Source organism: Muntiacus reevesi, chromosome 1, assembly GCF_963930625.1.
Source record: "Muntiacus reevesi chromosome 1, mMunRee1.1, whole genome shotgun sequence".
NCBI lineage: Eukaryota > Metazoa > Chordata > Mammalia > Artiodactyla > Cervidae > Muntiacus > Muntiacus reevesi.
Genome location: NC_089249.1, coordinates 240,095,926 through 240,123,732, shown reverse-complemented (window position 1 = coordinate 240,123,732; position 27,807 = coordinate 240,095,926). Strand labels below are relative to the sequence as shown.

Genomic DNA, 27,807 nt, shown 5'->3' with positions numbered 1-27,807 from the left:
TGTGGATTATTAGTCATACACACAATGGATTATTAGTCATAAAAAAGGATGAAAATTTGCAACAGCATGGATGAACCTGTAGGTGATTATGCTTATAAGGTGCAGTGTCAGACAGAGAAAAACAAATACTGTGTGTTATCTCTTATATGTGAAATCTAAAAGATGAAACAAAGGAATGAATATAACAAGCTCTGAGGAAACAGATTCAAAGATACAGAGAACAAACTAATGGATATCAGTGGTGAGAGGAGGAAGGACAATATGGGGTAGGGGACTAAGAGGTACAAACTACCATGTATAAAATAAGCTACAAGGACATATTGTACAGCCCTGGGAATATAGCCAATACTTTATAGTAACTTTAGTTAGAGGATAATCTATAGAACTTTTGTATCACTGTGTTGTACACCTAAAACTAATATAATATTGTAAATCAACTATAGATCAGTTTAAAAACAGAGCCACTCCATCCCCACACAGGGAAGGTGATCGGACCCTCTGTAGGGCCACACCTGCATCCTGCAATTGAGCAGCACCTTGTTGGCTGGGCAGCCTCCATTGTGAGGTAGCTCTGATTTCCCCCTTACCAAAGAGAGACAAGTCCTGAGCCTGGCCCCACATCCGGGCACCAGGACCTCCAGTCCAATGGTGTCTTCTTCCTCCCAGCCACACGGTTCACTTTGCCCTAAAGCACTAAGGGCTGAACTGGAAGCAGCTGAAAGTCCAGGCAAATCCTGGTGTGTGACCGGGCAGTCACACGGGGCACTGAGGACCATCCTGAGATGAGACTCTCGTAAGTCCCCAAAGCCAGGCAAGGCCTGTAGTCAACATCAGCTTCCCCCTGTCACCAGCACCCGGACCAGCTCAGGAATTGGGAGCCAGCTTCTCAGGCCTGCAGCCTCGGTTTCTCTGGAGAAAAATCCATGGGAGACTGGTTCAAGGCTGTTACAGGCCTTAACCCTCAGTCATCATCACCCACCCACCATGTTGAAGATCTCATTACTTGCAAAGGACAACAGCAGCAAGCCCAAGTCCTTGAATGACGGGGCCAAGTCACTCTCGGAGAGTAATGGTGTCACTTCAGAGAGGATCCATCTTGGAGAGGAAGCCAATGGATTGTCGTAAGTGGCCACCCTGCCCTTCCCCATCTGAGGTCAGGCACTGCTGCCTTCACGGCACTGGGCCACATTTAACCCTACCGAACAGGAGACACATGGATTAAAGATGAAACCTTTAGAATCTAAAAAGTTTTAACCGTGTCAAACTTTTTCACAAGTTTTGCAAAAAACATAGTCATCCCCAATGTGAACTTCTTGCTTCCAGGGACAGTTTTCTATACCAGGCTGCTCTTTCTTCAGCAGTTTCTATCTCAGTCCAGCTGGTTTCCACTCCTTCGACAACTACTATTGTTTATATTCTCTCTCCCTTCTGTCTCTCCCCACTGCCCCCTTCCTTCCTCATACAAACACATCCAGAAGATAAAAGTTCACCTCCTAGCCCTATGTCCCTACTTTTACTGCCACAAACTCAGACACATGGCTCTTTTCCTTAGGGCTTTATTGCCAGTTAGACTATTATTTAGTAATCAGATCAGATAATATCCATGGCATAGAGAGATTGTAAATGACAATACCCAGTGTTGATAAGGATGTCAGGAAATGCCCACTTTCATGTTGTTTTGGGAAGAATTAAATTGATAGCTTTCTGGATGGCAATGCTGTAATGTATGTCAAGTCCTAACATTTATATAAAACATACAAGTATTTGGCATATTTTTTTTTAAAGTACACACACACACAACTGGCTGTAGTGGCTGCTCTGGCTAAGAGAATTGGGAGACTGAGCAGCAGATAGAAGAGACATTTATGTTCACTATATAAGGTTTTTTTGGTTCTTCTTTTGTTTTACCTTTTTAACTTCATACTGTGTTACTTAGGATTTTTTAAGTATAAGTAACTATGAATAAATAAGTTCTTTGATCAATAATACCATTCCAGGAATTTTTCCTAATGAGATATCACAGGTATGTGTGATAATTTTATTGAAGCCAGATCTTGACTTCAGATCTGGTTGTGATATTGATCGTTCAAATGCAATAAGTGATTATTTAAATAAAGTATGATAACATAAGGGTTTGGAGGGGCCTTCCAGGTGGCGCTAGTGGTAAAGAATCCACCTGCCAATACAGGAGACCCAAGAGATGCAGGTTCAATCCTCGGGTTGGGAAGATCACCTGGAGTAGGGAATGGCAACCCACTCCAGTATTCTTGCCTGGAAAATTACATGGACAGAGGAGCCTGGCAGGTTACAGTTATCCGGAAGCCCAGAGTTATCCAGGCTTCCCAGGTGGCTCAAGTGGTAAAGAACCTGCCTGCCAATGCAAGAGACACAAGAGATGTTGAGTTCAATTCCTGGGTCAGGAAGATCCCTTGGAGGAGGAAATACCCACTCCAGTGTTCTTGCCTGGGAAATCCCATAGAGGAGCCTGACAGGCTACAGTCCAGGGGGTTTCTCAAGGAGTAAGGCACACGTGAGCACCGCACAGCAGGAGCAGCAGCAGGGCGTTATCCGGATGATAGCAGCGGTTATTAACTTTTTAGTTAGAGCCCAGCGTGGTGGCTCAACTGGTAAAGAATCCACCCGCAGTGCGGGAGACCTGGGCTCAGTCCCTGGGTTGGGAAGATCCCCTGGAGAAGGGAATGGCAGCCCACTCCAGTGTTCTTGCCTGGGAAATCCCATGGACAGAGGAGCCTGGCGGGCTGCAGTCCATGGGGTCACAACTGAGCGGCTAAGCACAGCATGGCACTGTGTGGTACATACTTGGTGAGTCACCTAGCACCAGCTCTGGATCAGAGGTTGCGGAACAGATCCTGGGAAATGAGAGTAAAACGGAGAGTAAAACGGAAAAATCCATTTCATCCGATTTTGTCCATCTTCCCACCAGAGGGTGCTGGAGAGACTGAAAGAAGCCCGAGCTTCTTTCACCTTTTCTTCCACTAACATACCCTTTTGTTGCCCTGTGCTCCCCCTATAGGATGATGCAAACCTTGATTCACTTACTGAAATGCAACATTGGCACAGGACTCCTGGGACTTCCTCTGGCCATGAAAAATGCCGGCTTATTGGTAAGATGGACCTGTGGGATGGGAATCACGTCTCCCCATTTAAGGGAAAGGGCTGCCAGGCTCCTACAGCTTTAGCATTGTTTATCAGTGGGCAATTTGGGAGCACTCTTTGCAATGGGAAATGAACCTGTTGGCATCAATCCTCTGGAGCCAACCTGGAGCTAAATAGAACATGCCTGGAGGGGACAGGCCATATTTTCCCCAATTTTATTGAGATATAATTGACAACCACCTCTATATTAATTTAAGGTATACTGCGTATCCTGGAAGAGGGCATGGCAACCCACTCCAGTATTCTTGCCAGGAAAATCCCATGGACAGAGGAGCCTGGCTGGCTTTATGATTGTCCCCAGGATCACACAGAGTCTGACACGACTGAAGTGACTTACCACACATACTGTGTATACTGTAAAATGATTACCACAATAAGTTTAGTTAATATCTATCTCCTCATATGATTATAGAAATAGGTTTGTTTTTCCTTGTGATGAGAACTTTTAGGATCTACTCTCTTTGCATCTTTCAGATATACCATATAGCAGTGTTTACTACAGTTGTCATGTTGTACATTACATCCCCAGTACCTATTTATCTCATATTTGGAAGTTTGTTACTTTTGACCACCTTCACCCAGTTCCCCCTCCCCACCACTATTCTTGAAGACTCACCATAACTCACATACTAATTCAGAATCTACTTTGCCACAGTTCTCCCAACTCCCTAGGATTATATCCTTACCATTTCATTCATTGATATCAGCAGCCTGGCACCTCCAGGCATTTCAATGTGTAACTGCTGTTTCCATCCATTTGATTGTGAGAAAGTAATTTTGGAAGATGAGAGTGACAAAGGCTCCACCAATCCCATGACACTTCCTGTGCCCTCCCACCTCTGTCCTCTATCTTATGCTGTTCCCATCTCCCTTATTTCCGTCTTTTGAAATCCCCCTCCTCTGTAAAATTTTAAAATTCCCAATTCTTGATTTCCCTTTCTGAAGTCCTCTGAAATCCCCTTCCTCTGTCTCCTCTTAAAATTCCTTCACCTTGTGTTTTTCTAGAACTTATAGCTATCTAACCTGGAATTCTTACAGCACTTACAAAGATGGAAAATGCTCATTTTTTTACATTCCCACCTTCCTCACTTACCTGAAATCTCTGAAGGCAGGAACTCTCTGATTCATCTTTACACCCTCCTTTACACAATACCTACTGTAGATACTGGCACGCTGAAAGTTCCAGTTTGTTCTACAGAATTGAATAGATAGATGATTTCAATTTAGTTGAAGCAAATTTCTCCTTCTTGCCAAGCCTGTAAATGGCCCTCGTGTCTAAAAGAGGCACATTGAGAGGCTTCTGACATGATTTCCAATCTGTATCAGTTCCAACAGAGATGGGGTGTTTCCCCCTTTAGAATTCTCAGGGTTCTAGAACTTTTGAAGAACATTATTAGCACATGGCCCTCAACCAGGCTGTCTTTGCAGGTGCAGTCTTTGCTTTTTAAGACAACTGCTTTATCCTTTGATTTTTGCTTCCTAAGTGTTATTAGGTGATTTCTTTATCCTCCAAGTCCCATCAGAACCTCTAATCATGATTCATTTGAGAAATATATGTTGAGCATCTATTATTCTTAAGCTCTGGGAATATAGATGTATACAAGACCAAAAAACAGTCTTCTGCTATATGAAGGCTACATTCTGGTGAACTCTAGTGGTGCTCTTCATCTCTCATTTGTTTCTTCATGATACTGTTAGCATACGTCGCATCTATAAAGGCACAGGTGTCCAGCACAAAGAGGGTGAGAGAGTCCCTCTTTGCTCTCTGCCCTGTGATCACACTTGGGGGATAATGATTAATAATGAGGCCTGCTTGGACTTCCCTGGTGGTCCAGTGGTAAAGACTCTATGCTTCCACACTGTAGGGGGCACAGGTTTGATCCCTGGTCAGGGAACTAAGATCCCAATGCAGCATGGCCAATATATAATAATAATGAGCCCTACTTTTTAGTCTTGTGTGTCTGGGCCACCAGGGAAGCCCCACTTTATAATTTCATCCCATATTTAAAAAATAGAGACCTTGTGAGGAGAAGACTTGTTCATTATCTTGATTCTAGTAATCATTTCTGTGTGTATGTATATCAAATCATGTTGTTCACTTTAAGTACATACAATTTTTAGTTAAAAAAATAAAATGGAAGGACTTCCCTGGTGGTCCATTGGCTAAGACTGTGCACTCCCAATGCAGGGGGCCCAGGTTTGATCCTGTTTGGGAACCTAGATCCCACATGCTGCAACTGAGAGTTTGTATGCTGCAACTATGACCTGGAGCAGCTAAATAAATAAATAAATATAAATACTTTAAAAAATATGCAGGAGACACAGGTTCGATCCCTGGGTCAGGAAGATCTCCTGGAGAAGGGAATGGCAACCCACTCTAGTGTTCTTGCCTGGAGAATCCCATGGACAGAGGAACCTGGCAAGCTACAGTCCATGAGGTTGCACAGAGCTGAACCCAACTGAGTGACTAATATACCCTAAGACATTTACAATGTCTAGAGCCAGTCTTGGTTGTCACAAATTAGGGTGGAGAGAGAGGGAGTACTTCTGAAATCCAGTGAGTAGAGGCCAGGGATGTTGCTAAATAAACCACAATGTACAGGACAGCCCCTTGCAACAGAAACATCAGCTGGCCCAAAATGTCAATAGTGCCTCTTTTGATAACCCTGTACTAGGAGAAGAAAACTAATCCTTAAGAGGAACCTTGGTCTTCACGCATCTTGGAGGAGGTAAGGGCTGGGATATGAAAAGAAATGAGGGTTCTCAAGTGGAACTAAAGGCAGATGAGGAAAGGCATGGGCTGTCTGGGAGGTAATGAGCTTTTTGTTATCAGAAGTATTCTAGCACAGGTCGGACAGCCACTTTGCAGTGATGCTAAGAAGGGCATTCAAGCCAGAGCATGTCGGGATACAAGGACATTCAGGCAGGGGCTGTCATCTAGGGTTCTCATCCCCAAATCTCTGTTATAAGAGGGACCCCAGCACCTCAGCAGAGAGAGGGACAGGTATGGGAGCATCTGTTTGCGGTTCACTGTGCCCACCTCTCCATTCCCCTCCAGGTCGGTCCTTTCAGCCTGCTGGCCATCGGGATCCTCACCGTGCATTGCATGGTCATCCTGCTGAATTGTGCTCAACACCTAAGTCAGAGGTGAGAGTTCTGCTTCTTTATCTCTATCATCTCTATCACCAAATGGCACCACGTTCCATTTGAGGGTGTGCTAAGTTTCCCTGGATCACTGACACAATTCCCAACTAGCTGGCCACTTGTCCAGGCCACCACCCCTCCTGCTCTGAGGCGGTGAAGGGAGTGATTAAAATCCTACTGGAAACTCCAAGTTCCAGGCACAGTTCTGCTGCTGACTAGTTGGAGCACTTTGCCAAGCTCCTGTGAGCCCAAATATCCTTTCCTAGAAAGATCAGAAGTAATAAGAAATGCAAATTTGCTCTATACACACCCATGTGTATTCGAGATACTTTCTCTTAATCTCTCCACCTTCCACCTCCTGGTCTTCCCAGCTCCAATACACACATCTTGGAAGGGAAATTTATTCCCTTTAAGTAAGTCCTTTATGGAACAATTTAGTAATAGTTAAAAAAAAAAAAACATAGTTAGCAATGAGATGAATAATTCACAGTAATTTCAATCTCTAATAAAGCATATATACAACACAATGTTTCTACATTTAAAACTTTAATGTAAAACAAAATTCCAGAAAAAAAGGCAAATGCAGTGAAAGCAAACAATGCTGAGAATTTCGTATATATCAACTAGCAACTCACAGTAATTAGCAATTCCTTACAGCCACAGCCTGGAGATTTTCTCTCCACAGGACTCAGCTGCTCCCAAGGCAGGCTAATCTAAATATGTCCTCATAATTGTGCCGAAAGGCCTTGTGAGTCAAAGTAGAGATGTTAAATGAAGCTCCTCATAAAGTCAAATTATCATAACCCAAATAGGTGTATCTGGAGTATGTATCAGGCACACCTAACTTGTGTAGTACTTTCCAGCTCATGAAGCACTGTTAAGAGCATTTACTTATTTAGCAATTAAATTTATTGCACAATTACATTGTTCCAGGTACATGGCAAGAGCTTTCAAGCCTTCTTTTATTTATTTCTTACAGTAAAATTTTATAGTAGGCACCATTATTCCCATTTTACACATGAGTAAACTGAGGCTTGGGAGAGTTAAATGCCTTGCTGAATGTCACACAGCTAGGAAGTGGCAGAACTGGTATTCCAAGACCTGTCTGACTCTACTCTTTAACCTATCTGCAAATCTTTTTCTTCCCTCAAGCCTGCTGACCACCATACAGCCTTTTAATATATGTCATTTATTATAGCCTTTCCCTGACTTTTGTTTTTGTTGATTTGTTTTTTCTTTTCCTAATATAGGGTTACAGACTCATATTAGCTTTTAGATATATTATGGAGGACTTCTACAGTTTTTTTGGCTTTTTGTATTTAGCCAACATTTAAAAACCTGGAGATTTCACATTGAAAAAAAAAAAATCTGCACCTTCTTGCCAGTTAGACATTCTGCTATGTCTGTGACTTCATTCCTGTGTCATTCAGCTAGAGCCACATCCTGATCAGCCCCTCTGGAACAGGACATGTACCAGAGCCTTGACCCCTGTCTCCACAATTCCCTGTTTTGTCTCACACCCAGTCATTCTCATCACAATACTGATACCTCTCTGGTCCCCATTGCTTTTGAATTTGCAATCCTCAGTCTCATATATTACCAGTCCTATGCAATGTAACCTCATCTGTATTTCAAATGCCCAGCACATAGAATAATAATAAAAACAGCAGCATCATGCCATGTTCCCAGTGCATCACCATATCCATCTCTCACTGTCTTCTCCCCAAAACCCAGACTGCATGTGAAGAATAAAACAAGCCCCTAAGCATAAAGAGACTTGCTCAGGGTCTCCTGGCCATCTGAGGGGGACGTGTTGTTACTTAAACACTGGTTTCCTGACAAGTTTGGGTCTCTTCCTCTGTCCAAGTTACTCCCCTCAGTCATGCAATTAACTCCAGGGACTTAGGCAACTTGCTCCCACTTGCTTTGTCAGCAGTGCTCCAGAGGGCCTCCGCCTCTCTTAGGAAGGAGGGATGGGAGAAGAGGGACGGACTAGATCTGGGGTGTCACATCTGACAGGGGTGCTGGGCAGGAGGCTAAAGATCACCTTTGCATGGGATCTGGTCCAGGGCAAGCATTTTAAATGTTCCAGCACCCTCAGAAGTGAAGAAGGGAATGTCAGTTCAGAAAATGTAGAACCACTCTCTTAGCCATACATACACCTCATTCCCCTCTCTCCCCTCCCGCTGACTAGGTCTGCACACCTCACAGCTTCCACATCTTCACTGTTCTTGTTTGCTGACCTAATCAATTCCAAGCTACTGTCCACCTAAATAATAATAATAATAATAATGCTCTCCACTTAAAAATTAGTGTTAATAAAGACAACTACAAAAAATAAGAGGCAGAATTCTAAAACTTTTAAAAGTGTACCATTGTAAAATAATTCAATGATACCATTGCTAGAAAATTACCAAAATGTTCCATATTAATACATGAACATATAGTAATTACTCCCCTTGGGAATAAATTGTACTTAAAAAAAATTAAGGTGTGCATTGTTTGTCCGTTCTTTAGGCTGCAGAAGACTTTTGTGAACTATGGAGAAGCCATGATGTACAGCCTCGAAACCTGCCCAAATGCCTGGCTGAGGACACACTCAGTGTGGGGAAGGTAGTAGTCCTAGACATCACAAATGAATGAATGAATGAAAGTCACTCAGTCGTTTCCGACTCTTTGTAACCCCATGGACTATACAGTCCATGGAATTTTCCAGGCCAGAATACTAGAGTGGGTAACCTTTCCCTTCTCCAGGGGATGTTCCCAACCCAGGAATTGAACCCAGGTCTCCAGCATTGCAGGCAGATTCTTTACCAGCTGAGCCACAAGGGAAGCCCAGATGTCATAGGAGTAGTAGTAATAATAACAACAGCAGCCATAATAATGCTCATCTGTCCTTCCTTTGCTGCTAGTACATTGCATGTGCATGCTCAGTTGTGTCCAGCTTCTTTTTGACCCCGTGGACTGTAGCCCACCAGGCTCCTCTGTCTATGGGATTTCCCCAGCAAGAATACTGGAATGTGCTCTTTTCCGGTTATCGCAGTGTGGGGAACCATGAGCAGCAAAGTCTCCCGCGACACCCTCTACGAGGCAGTGCAGGAAGTCCTGCACGGGAACCAGCGCAAGCACGGGAAGTTTTTGGAGACTGTGGAGCTTCAGATCAGCCTGAAGAACTATGACCCTCAGAAGGACAAACGCTTCTCGGGCACCGTCAGGCTTAAGTCCACTCCCCGCCCCAAGTTCTCCATGTGTGTCTTGGGGGACCAGCAGCATTGTGATGAGCCCAAGGCTGTGGATATCCCCCACATGGACATTGAGGCGCTGAAGAAACTCAACAAGAATAAGAAGCTGGTCAAGAAGCTGGCCAAGAAATACAATGCCTTTTTGGCTTCAAAGTCTCTGATCAAGCAGATCCCCCGAATCCTGGGCCCAGGACTGAACAAGCCTGGCAAGTTCCCTTCCTTGCTGACCCACAGTGAGAACATGGTGACCAAAGTTGATGAAGTGAAGTCCATGATCAAGTTCCAGATGAAGAAGGTGCTGTGTCTGGCAGTGGCTGTTGGCCACGTGAAGATAACAGATGATAAGCTTGTGTACAATATCCACTTAGCTGTCAACTTCCTGGTGTCATTGCTTAAGAAAAATTGGCAGAATGTCAAGGCATTGGACATTAAGAGCACTGTGAGCAAGCCCCAGCGTCTGTACTAAGGAACAGCTTAATAAACCATACTAAGCCAAAAAAACAAATAAATAAGAATACTGGAATGTGTTGCCATCTCCTTCTCCAGGGGATCTTCCCAACCCAGGGATTGAACCTATGTCTTTTTTGTCTCCTGAATTGTCAGGTGGAGTCTTTACCACCGCACCACCTGAGTAACAAGAGTTTCAAATAAATATGTTTTTATTGAAAACTATTGACCAATATAGAGAATCTCCTCTGATAGCTCCATCCCCCATCCCACTCTTCATTCAAGAAGTAATCTCTGGGACTTTCCTGGAGGTTCAGTGGTTAGGACTCTGGGCTCTCATTGCCAAGGGCCCAGGTTCAATACTTGGTCAAAGAAGTAAGATCCCACAAGCTGTGCAGTGTGGCCAAAAATAAATAAATAAAATGAAGGCACTGATATCTAGTTAGTAAATATTCCTCCAGACTTTCTCTCTGCATGAACAGGATATGTGTGTGCAAGTGGAAATATATATTTTGTATTTTCTTGTATATTAATTGGAATATTTATTGGAAATTTGCTCTTTCATCTAACATTATGTCTCTAATTTCTTTCCACATTGGGACATACAAATTGACTTCCTTGTTTTGTAAGGCTCACAATGTTCCCCATCCATATAGATGGATCCTGTGGTTTTATTTAATCCTCCTCCTAATAGTGAACATTACAATTTAGCATGTTCACTCATTGGATAAAAACACTATGGTATACAAAATGCTTTCCTGTATCTGATCGCCTCTGATCATTTCAGTGACCTTGTGAGGTAGGTGGTGCATCTTTATTGGGAAGAAATATGGTGACAAGGCTCACAGAGATAGAATAACATGTCTAGGGTCAAAGACACAGATAGTGGAGAAGCAGAGTTTCAAGCAAGCACCTAACATGTTAGCCTTTCCCAACAGAGCCCTCAAGGAGTAGTCAGTCCCTCACCTGCCAAGTTCCGCCTGCAACTCCTCTCTTGAGAATGTCAGGAATCACTCTGATTGTCAGATGGGAGAGGCACAGGGCAGTAATAACAGAGATCTCACAATTGTCCATCCTTTCTCACTAAGTTATCAGCTTCTGATGGCACCCTGAATGAAACTTTCAGGTAAGAAGTCACCTTGAAGATCAGTGTATCTATGTCTATTCAAATGGAAGAAAATGAAGACCAGATAAAGCTATAAGTTTGGTCTAAGTTACCCAGGAATCTAATGGCAGAGCACAGACTGAAATCTAGAACATTCAGCTCTCACCCACTACACCTTGCCATTTCTCTGGGGCAATGAGAAAGAATGCCAGTAACTAAGAAAGAATTAGGAAACTATTTTATTTAAACCAATAATTTGTCATCTTTAGTGTGCTAAGAGATACCTGGGGAGTTTGATTAAAAACTATCTATTCCATGTAAGCAACAGTCCTCATTGTGAAAGGTCATTGGAAAATGATAAAGGAAGAATACACAGGCATCGCCTGACCCCTTCTAGTCATCTCATGTTTGGACATTGGACAACCAGACATATTGTGTCTTATAATAGGATTCAATAGGGAGTACAGAGAGCCACCTCTGAAATACCCTTGACCAAAACAGAAAGGAAGAACCTCAATCTTATCAAACCACTAGATCTAATATCAGCTTATAGGAAATATAGGAGATAGAAGAACAAGGTAAATGACATTATGAATTTATCAAATGAATCTAGAAAGTTAAACACACTACAAGGAAATTTTCTGGTATCTTCAATACCAACCAAAAAAATTAAAATTGCAAGAGAAAAAAATAAACAAGGCAAGGGGAATATAGCAGATTAAAAAATTGAAACTTAATAACAAAATGGAACATAGAGACTTGTTTAGAAACCAACTCTGAAATAGATATTTTTGAAAAAAATTAGAAAAATTTGACTATGGTGGAATATTAAATGATATAAGAAATTATTGTGGGACTTCACTAGTGGTCAAGTAGCTTAGGCTCCATGCTTCCCATTCAGGGGATCCAGGTTCAATCCCTGGTCAGTTCGATCCCTAGATCAGATGTGGGATCTAGTTCCCACATGCTGCGACTAAGATCAAAGATCCCTCATGCTGCAGCTAAGACCAGGTGCAGCCAAATAAATGAGTAAATATTTTTAAAAAGAAAGAAATTATTGTTAATTTTGTAAGGGTAAGGGCATGATGGTTATATTTTATTTAAAATCTTGTCCATTAGAACTGCATACTGAATTATTTACAGGTGGAATACTTCAAATACTTTAATTTACTATATTCCCCTCACCTTGCTTATTTTTTTCCCTTAACTTCAAATATTCCAACAAAAGAAGCTTGTGTGCAGTGGGGGTGAAGGAATAGATGGAAGAGGATTGCCTAAAAGTTAATTGTTGAAGCTGGGATGAGCTCATGAGGAGTCATTGAATTATTATCATTGCTTTCTTGTATGTTTAAAAATCTTCATTATAAAGAGGAAAAAAATCTCCCTTCTAAAGTCTCACATGACACTGCCAAGCTTCTGACTCAGTAGGCTCATATGAGAGGCAGGAATCACCAACCTCAGATGATTCTGATGCATTGGTTACTACAACCCAGTCTTGAAAAACATGAATCTAAACATTAAAACCTAAGTAGAGGAACATATTTTTGTCCTTTTGAAAAAAAAAAATGGTGTGAGGGAGGGTTAAGAGGGAGGAGATGTGTGTATACTTATGGTTGATTCATGATGTTACACATCAGAAAGCAACACAACATTGTTAAGCAATTATCCTCCAATTAAAAAAAATTTTTTTAATGTAGAACTCTCAAAATGTTATCACAAAAAAGTAAATAAATACATCTCCAAATTCAGGACAATTTAAGAATCCAGAAGAATAATGACAATAGCAGAATGTAACATATTAAATAAAGAATAATTAATGTGAATTCATTGTGATAAAAAAAGATGAAGAGAATGCATCTTTCTTAGATGCTAGCTAATAAACTTAGATAAAATGACAGAACACCTTGCAACCAACCAATGAAATAATTGATTCAGCAAAGATTATCAGTGAATGTTAAAACCTTTGGCTTGAGGAAGACAGACTATTCATGCCATCTCAAAGTTTTACCTACAGGTTGCAAAGCAGGAAACGTGTACTTACAATGGAGAGGCCTAGAATTCACATCACAGTAGAACCACAGGACATCCTGTGCCTCCCAATATGATGAAATATAAGTACAAAGTGTCACCTATGTGGTGACCTTGCTTTTCTGAATCACGAGGAAACACTCATGTAAGTCCACACTGTGGGATAGTCTACAAGACAGATGGCCTAGACTCTTCCCAAAAAGCCAGTGTCATGGGAAACAAAAAGTGTAGACATGTATAGGGCTGCTCTACCTGAAAAAAAAGACTAAAGAAACGTAGGCAAATGCAACATATGAAATATAATTAGATCCTGAATCAAAGAAATTTTTAAAACAGCTATAAAAGATATTTTGGAGAGAATTGGATTATTTAAAATATTTGGAAATTCCCTGGCAGTCTGGTGGTTAGGATTCAGAGCTTTCACTCCTGAGGATCCAGGTTCAGTCCCTAGTCAGGGAACTAAGATCCCACAAGCCCAACAGCACAGCCAAAAAAAGAAGTAAAAATGAATAAAGTAAAACATAGACTATATATTTGAGGATATTGAAGTTGGATATCATAGTCCTAAGGAAGGTATTACAGTCTTTAAGGTTGACATGTTATAACATCTGCAGTTAATTTTAAAGTAGTTCTGAAAAAATGCATGCACGTGTGTGTGTGTGTATGGATGAACACGTTCTTCCATCTATGCATAATGCAGCTAGACCTAAAAGTTACCAATCAGTATATCTAGTGAAAGGATATATGATGCTAATTATACTAGTCTTTCAACTTTTACTGTGGACTTGAAATTTAAACTTGAAAGTTAAAAAATGGGGAAATAGTAAAAATAATAACAAAAGAAATATTTGTCTCAAAAAATAAAAATAAATGCATTAAAAATAATTCATTTCTCCTTCTGTCTGCCTCTTCTTTTCTTTCTCAGGTACACTGTCAGCTTCTTATTAATCATCACCCAACTGGGCTTCTGCAGTGTTTATTTTATGTTTATGGCAGACAATTTACAACAGGTAAAGAGGCGTCTTCTGGGCAGAGTGGGGGAAAGCAGACCTCTTGCTGCTAGGGTTGCATTAGCAAAAGTAAAGTTTTTGGATCATGGTAGGAGAGGCTTTATTTCTACTCCCTAATCAGGCTTTGGTTGGGAGTTCTTTCCTTCCTAGGAATCACTCTTTAAACAGATCATAGGGAAGCCAAAGCAACATCTGAGGAATGCAGCCAGGTTGACTTACAGTCATGTCCGATCAGAAATAATTGAGAAATTTTAGCCTGGAAGAGTTGATGAGATTTTCTTTAGGTGTCTCAAGGTTGTCATGTAGAAGATAACTAAGGCAAATAAGTTGCAATCTTGCTCTCATTGCATTCCTAACAGGCATTACAAGTCAATCATAGCATACTTTCTTGGCTTCATGAAATAGAAGCAGTATACTTGTTTTTGTGCATTCAAATAGTCAAAACTATGACAAGCATTATGGATAGAATATTCAAGCAGACAGATTTTGCTCAAATTCTTAGCTTTCTAACTTTTAGGACTATCTAAAGTTGAAGAAGATACTCCTGTGTAATCAATTCCTGTTCTCTGGATATATGAAAGAAAACTATTTGGTACATAAGAGGTTGGGCTAGATGAGAGAATGATACTTCAGCCTTGAGATTTGATGATTTTAAGGGTTTCTGGTTATCACAATCATGGGTACTACAGTTTAGGATTACCAAATGTGACGAAAGTATAGGAAACCCAATTAAGTTGAAATTTCAGATAAGCAACAATTTGTTTTTTACTACAAGTGTATCTTTGTATAATATTTGGGACATACTTTTTAAAAAGTTATCTGTTAATTATCTGAAATTGAAACTTAACTGGATTTCCTTTGTTAATGTAGCAGCTATAATTATACTGCCTTTCATTATGCTTCACATCAGATGGTGGAAGAAGTCCACGTGACCTCCAAAACCTGCGAACCCAGGAAGATCCTGGTGCTGACCCCCAATGTGGACATTCGTTTCTACATGCTGACGATTCTGCCCTTCCTGATCTTGCTGGTGTTTATCCAGAACCTCAGGGTGCTGTCCATCTTCTCCACGCTGGCCAACATCACCACCCTGGGGAGCATGGCTCTGATCTTTCAGTATATCATGCAGGTCTGTGCCCAAAACCACTGCAGAAGGATCAAAGTCCAGGGCTTCTGAGACACTCATGGGCAGATGAGAGTGAGAAAAGTGACCTCCTGCTCAAGTGATGTCTGTGAACTCTTCTGCCCCACAGGCTATAAAAGCTACTCACTGCCATCATCATTGTCGTTGTCACATTAGATAGCAATCGGTCTTTCAACAAATAGTTATTGATACCTTCTGTGATCCAAGCAATGTACAGGGGACAGGGGATTCAGTGATAAGTAAAACTGACAAGCTGTCTGCTCTCATGAAGGCTACAATCACTTGGGGAGATAAACCTCAGTCCAAGTAACCAACGAAAATTATAATAGTGATAGGTTGATATATGGATGATAAAGGAATTCCATTTGCTTTGTGCCGATTTCTTTATGTTGATTAACTCACTAAATCTTCACAATGATGCTGTTATGGAAGTAGTGCTACTTAATCCCCAGTTCACAGACAAGGAAACTGATAAACAGTAATTTTTCCCCTAAATACAGTCATTTTGCTTCACAAAGCCCATGCTTTGCTATCAGTATAGGCCCTGAAATTCCCTATTATAGTTTCACTTCTTTGAAAGTCTCTGGGGTTGTATTAGTTTTCTGCTGCTGCTGTGACAAATGACCACAAATCTAGTAACTTAAAACAACACAGAATTATCTCAGAACTCTTGAGGTCTCACTGGGCAGGGCTGCATTTCTTTCTGGAAGCTTGTGGGGAGAATCTGTTTCTTTGCCTTTTCCAGCTTCTAGAAGTCGCCCTCAGGCCTTGGCTTATGGCCCACTTCCCTCTTCAAAGCCAGCAGTGTCAGGCCGTGTCTTTCTCATGCTGCCATCTCTCTGGTTCTCTCTCCTGATTCCCTCTTCCACCTTAAAAGACCCTTGTGATTACACCAAACCCACCCAGATAATCCAAGGTAATCTCCTACTAAATTTAGCTGATTAGGTACCTTAATTCAGTCTAGAAATGTAATTCTCCCTTGCCAAGTAATGTAACATACTCAAAGTTCCAGGGATTATGATGTGGACATTATTCTGCCCACAGGAATCTTAATAAAATAATCATTCCTTCTAGATCAGTGGTAGCTGCTGTGCCAATACTTCACAGCTCTGAGAAAAGTGATGGGAAAGAGGTATTAGAGAACTGGAAAACACAAGACCTGAATTCTTACCTGGGCTGTGCCACTGACTTGTAGAGTGGCCTTGGGCAATTCCTTCTCCTCCCCGGGTTCCATTTTCCATGTAAAGATGTGGTAAATCAAAATTAAACATATATAATGTTTTCCTTGGAAAGGAATAAAATTCTGATCCATGTTACAACATGGATGAACCTTGAGGACAATATGCTTAGTGAAATAAGTCAATCCCAAAAAGAGAAATATAATATGAGTTCACTTATATGAGGTACCTAGAACAATCAAATTTATAGAGACAGAAAGTCAAATAGGCATTTCCAGGGGGGCTGGGTAATAGGGAGTTATTATTTAATGGGTGTACAGTTTCAGCTGGGAATGATGATAATGTCCTGGAGGTGGAATTGGTGATGATTGTACAACAATGTGAATGTTCTTAATGCCACTGAATTGTACACTCAAGATGTTTAAAATGGTAAATTGTATGCTATGTGTAAAAGAAGTAACTTTTTTAAAAGTTGAGAAGGCTGACTCAGCTGTAGCTCTCTCATGGGTGCTTCTAATACTGTCCCTGTTGACGTCAGGCAAGCCTAACTCTCTACCAGATTTGGGGTGACTTCTATGCCTTGGAAAAACCAATGCCCTTCTTCTTCCTTTTAGGAGATTCCGGATCCCAGGAACCTACCATTGATGGCAAGCTGGAAGACCTTCTTACTGTTCTTCGGTACAGCCATCTTCACATTTGAAGGCGTCGGCATGGTAAGATGGGTGTGGGATTCGAGAGTCCCCAGTTCTCTCTATGGAAGCTAGTCTTTGTTCCAGGTTTCTAAATAGTAGTACTTATGAAAAATGCAGAATATGATCTCGTGGCAGAAGGGAAAGTCAGTCCCCATTTGCAGGATGCCACCTGCTCTGTATACCACACCAAGCCTTGAAGATGGGGCACTCTTGGTTATAGAAAATGTGGGAAGAGATGAAAGGCCATGTGGACCCTTTCTGACTCTGGGCCACCTGGAGAAGGATGTCTGTCCTTGAGAGGAAACCTGCTTTCTCTCCTTCTACCTTTTCTTTCTTAACCTCCTTTCACCTCCAGGTTCTACCTCTCAAAAACCAGATGAAGCATCCACAGCAGTTTTCCTTTGTTCTGTACTGGGGGATGTCCCTTGTCATCGTCCTCTACATCTGCCTGGGGACACTGGGATACATGAAGTTTGGCTCGAACACCCAGGCCAGCATCACCCTCAACTTGCCCAATTGCTGGTACGTCCCTGCCCATCTGGGGCTGGGGGGAAGAGGCGGGGAGTCACAGAGTCTGAGCCTCAGCAGCAGAATGGGGCATCCCTGAGTCATTATCAACAACAAAATATTGATTGCTAGTATCTGTATTATAATAACAGGTACATTTAATAATCCAGGCATTGTGTATCATCTCGTTTAATTCTCTCAACAGCCCTAAGGGTTAGCATTATTATTATCAACTCCATTGAATTAGATGAGGAAGTTGATATGTGAAAAGGCTGTAAGTAACTTTCCCAGTTCATGTTGTTCATGAGAAGTTGAAACTGAATTCTGTCTGACTCTGTGGTTCAAAGGCTTTCAAACAGGAATGCTCTGGGAGGGCTTAGGGAACAGAAACTACAACAACAAAAAGTATAACTCTGAAGTAATGACTGAGGGTCCTGTGTATGGACAACTACTCAGGTCCCCAATTCCAGAAATAGGCCTAGACTGCCATTGCTGTGCCCCACTTGGAACTTTGACTGAAGTTCTTGCATTAATCATTCATTCATTTACTCATTCATTCATTCATCCAGGAAACATTTGGGGCACTGGCATATAGCATTCATTGAGTATTAGCCATTGTCCTTATTCTGACAGTAGTAGGTGCAGAATGACTAAGCTGTCAGTAGAACCAAGTCCTTAAGAGCACAGATTCTACATCTGAGCAATGGGATTTGATCCTGGTTCTCATGTGACTTTGGACAAGCTACCTAATCTTACAGACTTCATTTCCATCCTTAGTAAAATAAGGATAATACTCTTGCCTATTTATATCAGTCAGGATAGGTTATGCTCTGGTAATAAACAGAATAAGCCACTCCAGAATCTCAATGGCTGGACACACACAAATGTTTAATTGTATGCTCATGCTACACGTCCATTATGGAATGGCTGGGGCTCAGCTCTGCACCATCACCACTTCCAAGCCCCAGACTGATCAGCCAGCCACTCCCTGAAACTTCATTGGTTGCCATGGCAAAGAGCACATTGAATCACGCCCTTCACCATGAAGGCCCTAAAATTTCTCTGGGAAGTGACCTGTCTCTTCTGTTCATACTTCTTCAGTCAAAGCAAGTGACCATGACTCACTCCAGAGGACGCGGAAGTGAAATTCTGTCACATGTCTGGAAGACTCGGAGGTATTTGGTGAGCAGCTGAGCAGCACAAATGACTGCCACACTGTCTCTTAGGGAGTGACTGTGAGGGCAGATTGGCTTCAAATACATAAAATGCTTAGAAAAGTGTCTGGTATGCAGTACGTGGTCACTGAGTATTAGCTATTATCATTGTTAGTCTCCCCCACAGCCTTGGTCTTTTGGAAGGCAGTAGAATATTGGGGGTGGGGGGCGGAGGGTGTTCATTTCCCATGAAACCACAGCTGTAAAATGAGAAAAATATCACCAATCCTACCCGTTTCACTGTGTTGTGGTAATGACTGGATGAGATATTTAATGTGGAATTTCCTTGAAATTGTGACTTATTTTATACCAGTAAGATATCAACTTAATATGCTGTTCTTATTCTGGGCAGTTTGGGTTGCTGCTACCTTGGGCAGGGCACTTTCCTTCTGGGATATCAGCTGGAAAATATGGGCATCAGGTGCCATAACGACCTCACACCTTCTCTGAGCCTGGCTGGTGATGAGATTCTCCAGGAGAGCCTTAAAGAAGGAATAAGCAAAAGCCAAGAAGAAATGGGTGTGAACAAGTAGTTCACAGGCAAATTAAAACAAAAATGGCAATTTATATATTTGAAAAGCTGCTCTGTCTCTCTCCTAATAATACAAATGTCAGTTTTACAAAACACAATGGCACAAACCAGCATGTGTTCACGCACTGTGTTTTTCCAAGGATGGAGGGTAGCACGCACTCCACTGTGCTCAGACAACAAATGGGCAGTATGTCAAGAGCTATCAAAATTTTACTTTTTATTTCTTTTTATTGAGGTATAGTTGATGTACAATGTTACATAAGTTTCCAGTGTATAACATAGTGAGTCATAATTTTTATTAATAAATGTTATGTTCCATTTATAGTTATTATATAATATTGGCTATATTCCCTGCGTTGTACCATATATTCTGTAGCTCACTTATTTTCTACATAGTAGTTTGTACCCGCTAGTTTCCTACTCTTATTTTGCCCTTCCCTCCACCCTTTTCCTCACTGGTAACCACTTATAGAGAACTAGTTGGTTCTCTATATCTGCGAATGTGCTTCTTTTTTGTTATATTCACTAGTTTATTTTTTAGATTCCACATATAAGTGATGCTATACAGTATTTGTCTTTATCTGTCTAACTTATTTCACTTTAGCATAATACCCTCTTAAGTCCATCCACACTGTTGCAAATGGCAAAATTTCATTCTTCTTTATGGCTGAGTAGCATTCCATTATGGGCTTCCCTGGTAGCTCAGCTAGTAAAGAATCCACCTGCAATGCAAGAGGCCCTGGATGGATTCCTGGGTCAGAAGATCGCCTGGAGAACAGATAGGCTACCCACTCCAGTATTGTTGGGCTTCCCTGGTGGCTCAGATCCACCTGCAGTGCAGGAGACGTGGATTCAATACCTGTTTGGAGAAGATCCCCTGGAGGAGGGCATGGCAACCCACTCCAGTATTCTTGCCTGGAGAATCCCATGGACAGAGGTGCCTGACAGGCTACAGTCCATGGGGTCACAAAGAGTCAGACACGACTGAGCAGCTAAGCACAGCACAACATTCCATTATATATATATATACCACGTCTTTATTTTTTCATCTGGTGCTTCCATATCTTGGCAGTTGTAAATAATGCTGTGATAAACGTAGTGTGGCTCAGCTGGTAAAGAATCTGCCAACAATGCAAGAGACCTGGGTTCGATCCCTGGTTTGGGAAGGGAAAGGCTACCCACTCCAGTATTCTGGCCTGTATAGTCCATGGAGTTGCAAAGAGTTGGACACACCTGAGCAACTGTCACACAAACATAGGAGTGCATGTATCTTTTTGAATCAGAGTTTTAATTTTTTTCAGTTAGATACCCAGGAGTGGAATTACTGAGTCATATGGTAGTTCTGTTTTTAGTTTTTTAAGAAACTGGTATACTGCTTTCCACAGTAGCTGCACTAATTTACAATAGTGTATGAGGGTTCCCTTTTATGAGAGCTGTCAAAATGTTAAATCACATATACTTTTACCCAGCATTTTTACATCTGGGGTTGTATACTATATGTGCATAGGTATTTGTACAAGCATATTCTTTGCTGCATTGTTTACTGACAGAAGACTAGGAATAAGCTAAATGTCTATTAATTGGGGAGCAGTTAAAAATTATAAAAATAGATAACTAGTAAGAACCTGCTTTATAGCACAGAGAACTCAATTCAGTACTCTGTAATGGCCTATATGGGAAAAGAATCTAAAATGAAAGAGGGGATATGTGTATATATATTTACCTGATCCACTTTACTATATACCTGAAACTAAAACCATTGTAAATCAACTATACTCCAATAAAAATTTCTTTAAAATTAAACAAGTTATAGTATATCCATGCAATTGGAATATCAGCAGCTATTAAATAGAAGAACCAGATATACATATACTGAAGGGGAACAATATCTAAGAAATATTTAATGAATGAAAACAAATCAGTGGTACGTAAAGGATGCTTCTGTATGTGTACCTACATTCTGTATAAGTTTGTGTCTATGGTATTTCTGGAGGGGCTTCAAGAAAATTGTTAGAGGAGTTGCCTGTGGAGGGAGGAACTGGAGACTGGGAATCAAAGGTGGGAGGGAAAATGATCTTTGTACTGTGAACTTTACTCTATGCAACTATACCTTTAAAAAAAAAGAAGAAGAAAAGGCACAGATTCCTGAGCTACAAGCCTATTAAACGAGAATCTCCAAGAATGTGCACTTTTAATAAACTTCCCAAGTGGCTCTAATGGCAAGTCAGGCTGAGTCAGTGGAAGTTAGGTAGTGATATAACTTAACAAGTCCCAGCTTCCAAGCAGTGAGCAAATCCTGCATGGCCCTGCCCTGGAGCCACATTGAATTTCATGTGCTGTCCCTCTCTCTCTACAGGTTGTACCAGTTAGTCAAGCTGATGTACTCCATTGGCATCTTCTTCACCTATGCCCTCCAGTTCCATGTCCCAGCTGAGATCATCATCCCCTTCGTGATCTCCCAGGTGTCAGAGAGCTGGGCGCTGTTTGCAGACCTGTCTGTCCGCACAGCCTTGGTCTGTCTGACCTGTGAGTAGGACGAAAGGGCTCTCTACCCAAAGCTGTGGCTTGGAGCCACACTGACCGCTACCCCACTATTGCTGGCTCGGCCACCAGTCAAGCAACATATTTTACCTCCCTGAGCCTCAAGTTTCCAGCTGAAAAATAGATTAACAGAACTGTCACAGAGTAAATGTTACAGTAATCTCTACTATCTACACATAGAATACATTAGCTAGTTTGTGGGAGAAAGAAGTATCATTTATTCATTCCTATATGCCTCCTATATGTCAGGCACAACACTGAGATTATGTAATACTCAGGACAGCCTAACTATGTAATATTACCAGCTGAAGGAACTGTGACCCAGGAAATGAAGTAACATGCTCACATCATATAGCTGCTAAGTGACAGAGTTGAGATTTGGATGCAGGTTGTGTGGCACCAAAATCTGTGTGTTTCCACTGTGCCATATTCCTTCCTATCAAAAATTAATGTAAAGTCCTCTTAAGGTGGTGTTTAACTATAGGAAGAACCTCAAAGGACTGGTTTGTTAAATTCTTGTAAATCATTTTCTCCTCCCTTCCCCCATCCCTCCCTTTCTTCCTTCTATTCATTCATTCATTCATTTCCTCATTCATTTTATATCAGGTGCCACTGTAGATGTTTGGGAAACATTGTGAATAGGGCTGGGAAATGCTTTCTCTAAGAAAATTTAGAATGGTGGCCTGTGAGGAATGAAGGAAAGAACTAAGGAGGTTTTGCCTGGAGAAACAAAGGCATGGGTAAATTCTGTATCTGTATCTCAAACAACTGTAGGATTATTGTGCACGAGAGAGAGTAAATTTCATCTTAAAGTGTCCAGGACTGTGTGTTTACAGTTGAGGGAATCCTGTCTCAGTTCATGGTCATAAGAAAGTAAGGCTTGGAGCAGACCAACAGAATAGTACACTGCCAGATGCGATGCTCCCTGTAACTGGAGTTCTAGAAGCAGAAACAGCACAGCTGCTTGGCTTAAAGGTGTTACACAAGACTCCCAGTCTGTACCAAGACATCAGGAACCTGTAAGTGTATTGTATTGAGGTCATTCCCAGGAGGAAAGGTGTCCACTGAAGAGGAGCACTGAGTTAGTTCAAGCCACGTGATATCAGGGACCAAGCATCACTGGAGACAGCTGACTTTCAATGACATGTGCTGCTTCTGTTCCGCACTGAAAGACCTCTTCTTCCTCGCTGCTCATCTGTCAGTTCAGTTATCCTTCACTCATTCAGCAATCAAAATTACCTACTATGTGCCTGACATTGTCCTAGGTGCTAGGGATACAATAATGAATCATGGAAAAGACATGGTTCCTGCTTAGAATTTGAGTGGGAAATATATGCAGGAAAATAATTATAGCACATTGTGGTGAACATGAAGATGGTACACAGTGATGCACCAGATGATAGTTAAGACTGTAAGAGGAGGCTGATCTAAGAGCACCTGAGAAGGTCCTATAACTTAGCCTGAACCAGGTCAGGAAGTCCTCTCCACTGGCGTAATATTAAGACCTAAAGATAATTAAGAGTCAGGGAGGAGTAGAGAATGTACCACATATAGGGAGCAGGGTATGCAAAGATTGGAGGCCAGTACTTACATATGGCTTCTTTAGAGAACTGAAAGCATAGGGGAGGATAAGACACAAAGCAGATCCAAGTCATAAGGGACCTTGTGCTAAGGAGATCAGGCAGTGGGGAGCCATGGAAGGGCCCTGAACAATGGGTTAGCATGACCAGATCTGACCCTTCTAGAGCACTCCTTCACTCCACATTGCATAATAGCTTTCTGTGAGCATGTCTTCTCTCTGCGCTATCTGCATGAGCTCTTCTAAAGAACAGACACTGACTTTTCTCTGTTCCTCCTCCAGTAAGTAATTTATTAAATGTCTAATGAAGTGGCGCTGTGGATGAGGATCATCCCATCAGAGAGGTGATGGATTCTCAACTGTAAGAGTCTATGAGTCTGTCTCGTTCTTTGGTTAGATGTGCTATAGCAGCTTCAAAAAGAGGTGTTGTTTTCTTCAAGAGCCAGTAAGCTAGTCTGAGTGCTTTCCATAAGAGGTTTTTCTTAATTTATTCATAGGAAAATCATATGGCTGTGTAAAGTTAAATAGCATAAATTATTAATATATATATTTGTCCATTCAAATATTATCAAAATTGGACACCCCCCTGAAAATCCATGATACATGTTCATTGCATTTATAAAATACGGAAATATAAGAGTGTTAATGGGAAGAGAAGAGAAAGTGAGTGAGCCACCTAATGCTGTCTGCATGTTCCATGTCTTCCTTTATTATCAGGTTCCTTCTAAGAGTAGAACACCAGTGGTTGAGATCCTGACAGCAGCAGAGCTATCTCTTATTGCTTATCCATCCTTGCTTCTAGACAGTGACTGTATTGTGTCAGTCAGTAAAACTTGACTGTAGACGTGGTGTCTGAGTATGGGTCAAGCATTTATCAAACACTTACAGTGTACCAAGTTCTTTCACATACATTAGAGGCAGCCTAGTAGGGTAGAAAGGGCCTTATGTTGGGCATATCATTGGATTCTCATCTCAGCTGTATGTGACCTTGGGCATGACCCATTCCCTCTAGAGTTCTAGACTTCCCCAACTCTGCAATGAGAAGATCATTACAGATGGGTGACAGAGAATCCTTATCAATAAATATTATATCTGGAAAAACTCAGTAGATAAAGCATGAAAGGAGAACATGTATATTGGTGTTAAAACAGATGTGGAAGTCCAGAGCCACAGTGCTTGATCTGCTGCTCAAGTTCACAATGAGCTCCTTTCCCACCTCTCCAGAGGGTGTCTCAGGTGTCTGGGAATTGTAAGGCTCCAAGCAAATGGTTTGTTTCTGGGCTCCCTTCCTGAAGGAACATTCCATGATTCTAAACCTCCTCCCCCCACAGGTGTCTCAGCCATCCTCATCCCCCGCCTGGACCTGGTCATCTCCCTGGTGGGCTCCGTGAGCAGCAGTGCCCTGGCCCTCATCATCCCTCCCTTCCTGGAGCTCATCACCTTTTACCCTGAAGACATGAACTGTATCACCATTGTGAAGGACATCATGATCAGCATCCTGGGCCTTTTGGGGTGTGTATTTGGAACATACCAAGCCCTCTATGAATTGAGCCAACCCATCAACCATTCCGTAGCCAACTCCACAGGTGTCTATGCATAATTATCTATTTTTATTCTGATAGTTCTCCCATATTCCCATTCCCAGTTTGACTTCTGTTGTGGATGTTATATACATTCATCAAACCCCAGCATCTCTATATTAATTAGTGGCTTCTTTATCTTTCCAAGAGAAATGTAGATGATACAAGTTAGTACTGGTACCTTTCAGGCTATGTGTTTTCTGGTTTTTGGATTTCTCTGGAGGCCTTTTGTACCTGTGAGCCAAAACCACATTCAACCACTCGTATTATCTGCCTCATTTTATGGGAAAAAGGATGCCATTTGCCCACATCCTTGAAACAGACCAAGCATAAATATAAATGCGAAAGCAGTTATTCTCTCTATCCTGCCCTTGAAGTATCAGGTTTAGAAAAGCATGTTGGGTGAAGACGAGTTTCTATGGTTTCTAGATATGGTTCTAAGTGAAGAGTCACAGAACAAAAATAGAACTTAGTAGTAATTTTGTCTAGCCATTGGCTCTGCCACTGATTTCCTGTGGGATCTTGAGCAAGTTTCTCCCCCTCTCCATCTCATTTTCACATTCTTTGAAATGAAGGATTAGACTGATTGGCTATTAAGGGCTCTTCCAGCTCTGACATTCTGAAAGAAAAAAAAAAGAAATGGACTTATCCTTTAACCACATGTGTGAAAATTGAAGGGCTTTCCATCAGCAAGTTACCCTGTTCCCCTGGAGATATGGGATCCCAAAAGTAAATTAAGGGATAAAAACATTTCTTAGCAATCTTTCATTACAAATGACTTTCCTACTTAGAAGGATATCACCTCTCTCTTTCTTTTCATCTTCCTCTCTCTCTCTGCCCCCTCTCCCTCCCCAACGCATCCTACCTTCTCACATACCTTAAGACTACTTAGAGCTGATTTAGGCTAAAGAGACTGAGAAGTTTGTGTGACAGAAAGGATTTCATCATATACAAGGACTGCTGACCTTTTAAAAGTAATACTTACTTTTGAAAAAGAAAAAAAGTAATACTTACTTTTGGTAAGGGTTTGGAAAAACAGAAAATCTTATATTCTGAAGATGGCAGAACACATTTTTATGACTTGTCTGGAGGGAAGTTTTACAATATATGTCTTAAAATGCATAGCCCTCTGACCCACTAATTTCACTTCCAGGGGTTTATCTTAAGAATCTTTTATGTTTTCAAAAATGTATGCATTAAAAAAAATTTTTTTTAATTTTAATTTTATTATTTTATTTTTAACAGCACCGAGTCTTTGTTGTTGTACACGGGCTTTCTCTAGTTGTGGTGTGCAGGCTTCTCATTGTAGTGGCTTCTCTCATTGCAGAGCACAGGCTCTAAAGGCACATAGCCTTCTGTAGTTGTGGCATGCAGACTCAGCAGTTGCAGCTCACGTTTTCCAGAGTGCAGGCTCAGTATTCGTGGCACATGGCTTTAGTTGCTCCATGGCATGTGGAATCTTCCTTGACCAGGGATTGAACCCATATCTCCTGCATTAGCAGGCTTACTGTTAACCACTGGACCACCAGGGAAGTCCCTGAATGCATTGTTTATAACAGTAAAGAGTTGGAAACAAATATCCAACATTAGGTTAAACTATTATTCATCCAAAATAAAATGCTGTGATGCCCCCCAAACATTGCAAAATACAACATTAAAATGCCTATGATATACTTGTGATTTATCAGTTTTTAAAAGCTGGTTTAAAACAGTATGTGAACCAAAGCTAGGCAAAGACATTGCCAGAAAATAAAGCTACAGAACAAAATTCTTCATGAACATAGATGTAAAAATGCTAAATAAAATTTTAGCAAATCAAATTCAGCAATATATTAAAAGAATAGTACATCATGACCAAGTGGGGTTTATCCCAGGAATAGAGGGTTGGTTTATTATTTGAAAATTTGTGACTGGGAACAATTAGAAACTGCACTTACAAAAGCACCAAAAACATGCAATAGTCTGGGTTAATTCTGATGAAAGATACGAAACATATGTACACCAAGATCTATAAAATACTGCTAAAGGAAATTAAGCCCCATTCAGTCCCATTACTTCATGGCAAATAGATGGGGAAAAAGTGGAAACAATAACAGATTTTATTTTCTTGGGCTCCAAAATCATTGTGGATGGTGACTGCAGCCACAAAACTAAAAGACACTTGCTCCTTGGAAGAAAAGCTGTGATAAACCTAGACAGCATATTCAAAAGCAGAGACATCACTTTGCCGACAAAGATCCATATAGTCAAAGCTATGGTTTTTCTAGTAGTCTTGTGCGGATGTGAGAGTTGGGACCATAAAGAAGGCTGAGTGCTGAAGAATTGATGCTTTCCAACTGGTGCTGGAGAAGACTCTTAAAGGGTCCCTTGGACAGGAAGGAGATCAAACCAGTCAATCCTAAAGGAAATCAGTCCTGAATATTCGTTGGAAGGACTGATGCTGAAACTGAAGCTCCAGTACTTCGGCCACCTGATGAGAAGAGCTGACTCTTTGCAAAAGACCCTGATGCTGGGAAAGATTGAAGGCAAGAGAAGAGGGCGACAGAGGATGAGATAGTTGGATGGCATCATTGACTCAATGAAGATGAGTTTGAGCAAGCTCAGGGAGATGATGAAGGACAGGGAGTCTTGGCGTGCTCCATGGGGTCTCAAAGAGTTGGACATGACTTAGTGACTGAACAGCAAAA

At 41.3% G+C, this 27,807-nt stretch overlaps 1 protein-coding gene and 1 pseudogene across 1 annotated transcript; both read left to right on the top strand.

Annotated features, from left to right (window-relative positions):
* The first annotated feature begins 984 nt into the window (after positions 1 to 984).
* Positions 985 to 26,271, top strand: SLC36A3 (solute carrier family 36 member 3). Its single transcript, XM_065920238.1, has 10 exons — positions 985 to 1,121; positions 3,035 to 3,125; positions 6,236 to 6,324; positions 8,839 to 8,934; positions 14,069 to 14,153; positions 15,064 to 15,282; positions 17,090 to 17,188; positions 17,523 to 17,689; positions 21,777 to 21,946; positions 24,872 to 26,271. The coding sequence occupies exons 1-10, from the start codon at positions 985 to 987 to the stop codon at positions 25,138 to 25,140; spliced, it is 1,422 nt and encodes a 473-aa protein (XP_065776310.1). The 3' UTR covers positions 25,141 to 26,271.
* On the top strand, positions 9,375 to 10,029 carry LOC136168497 (large ribosomal subunit protein uL1 pseudogene; annotated as a pseudogene).
* Positions 26,272 to 27,807: the final 1,536 nt, after the last annotated feature.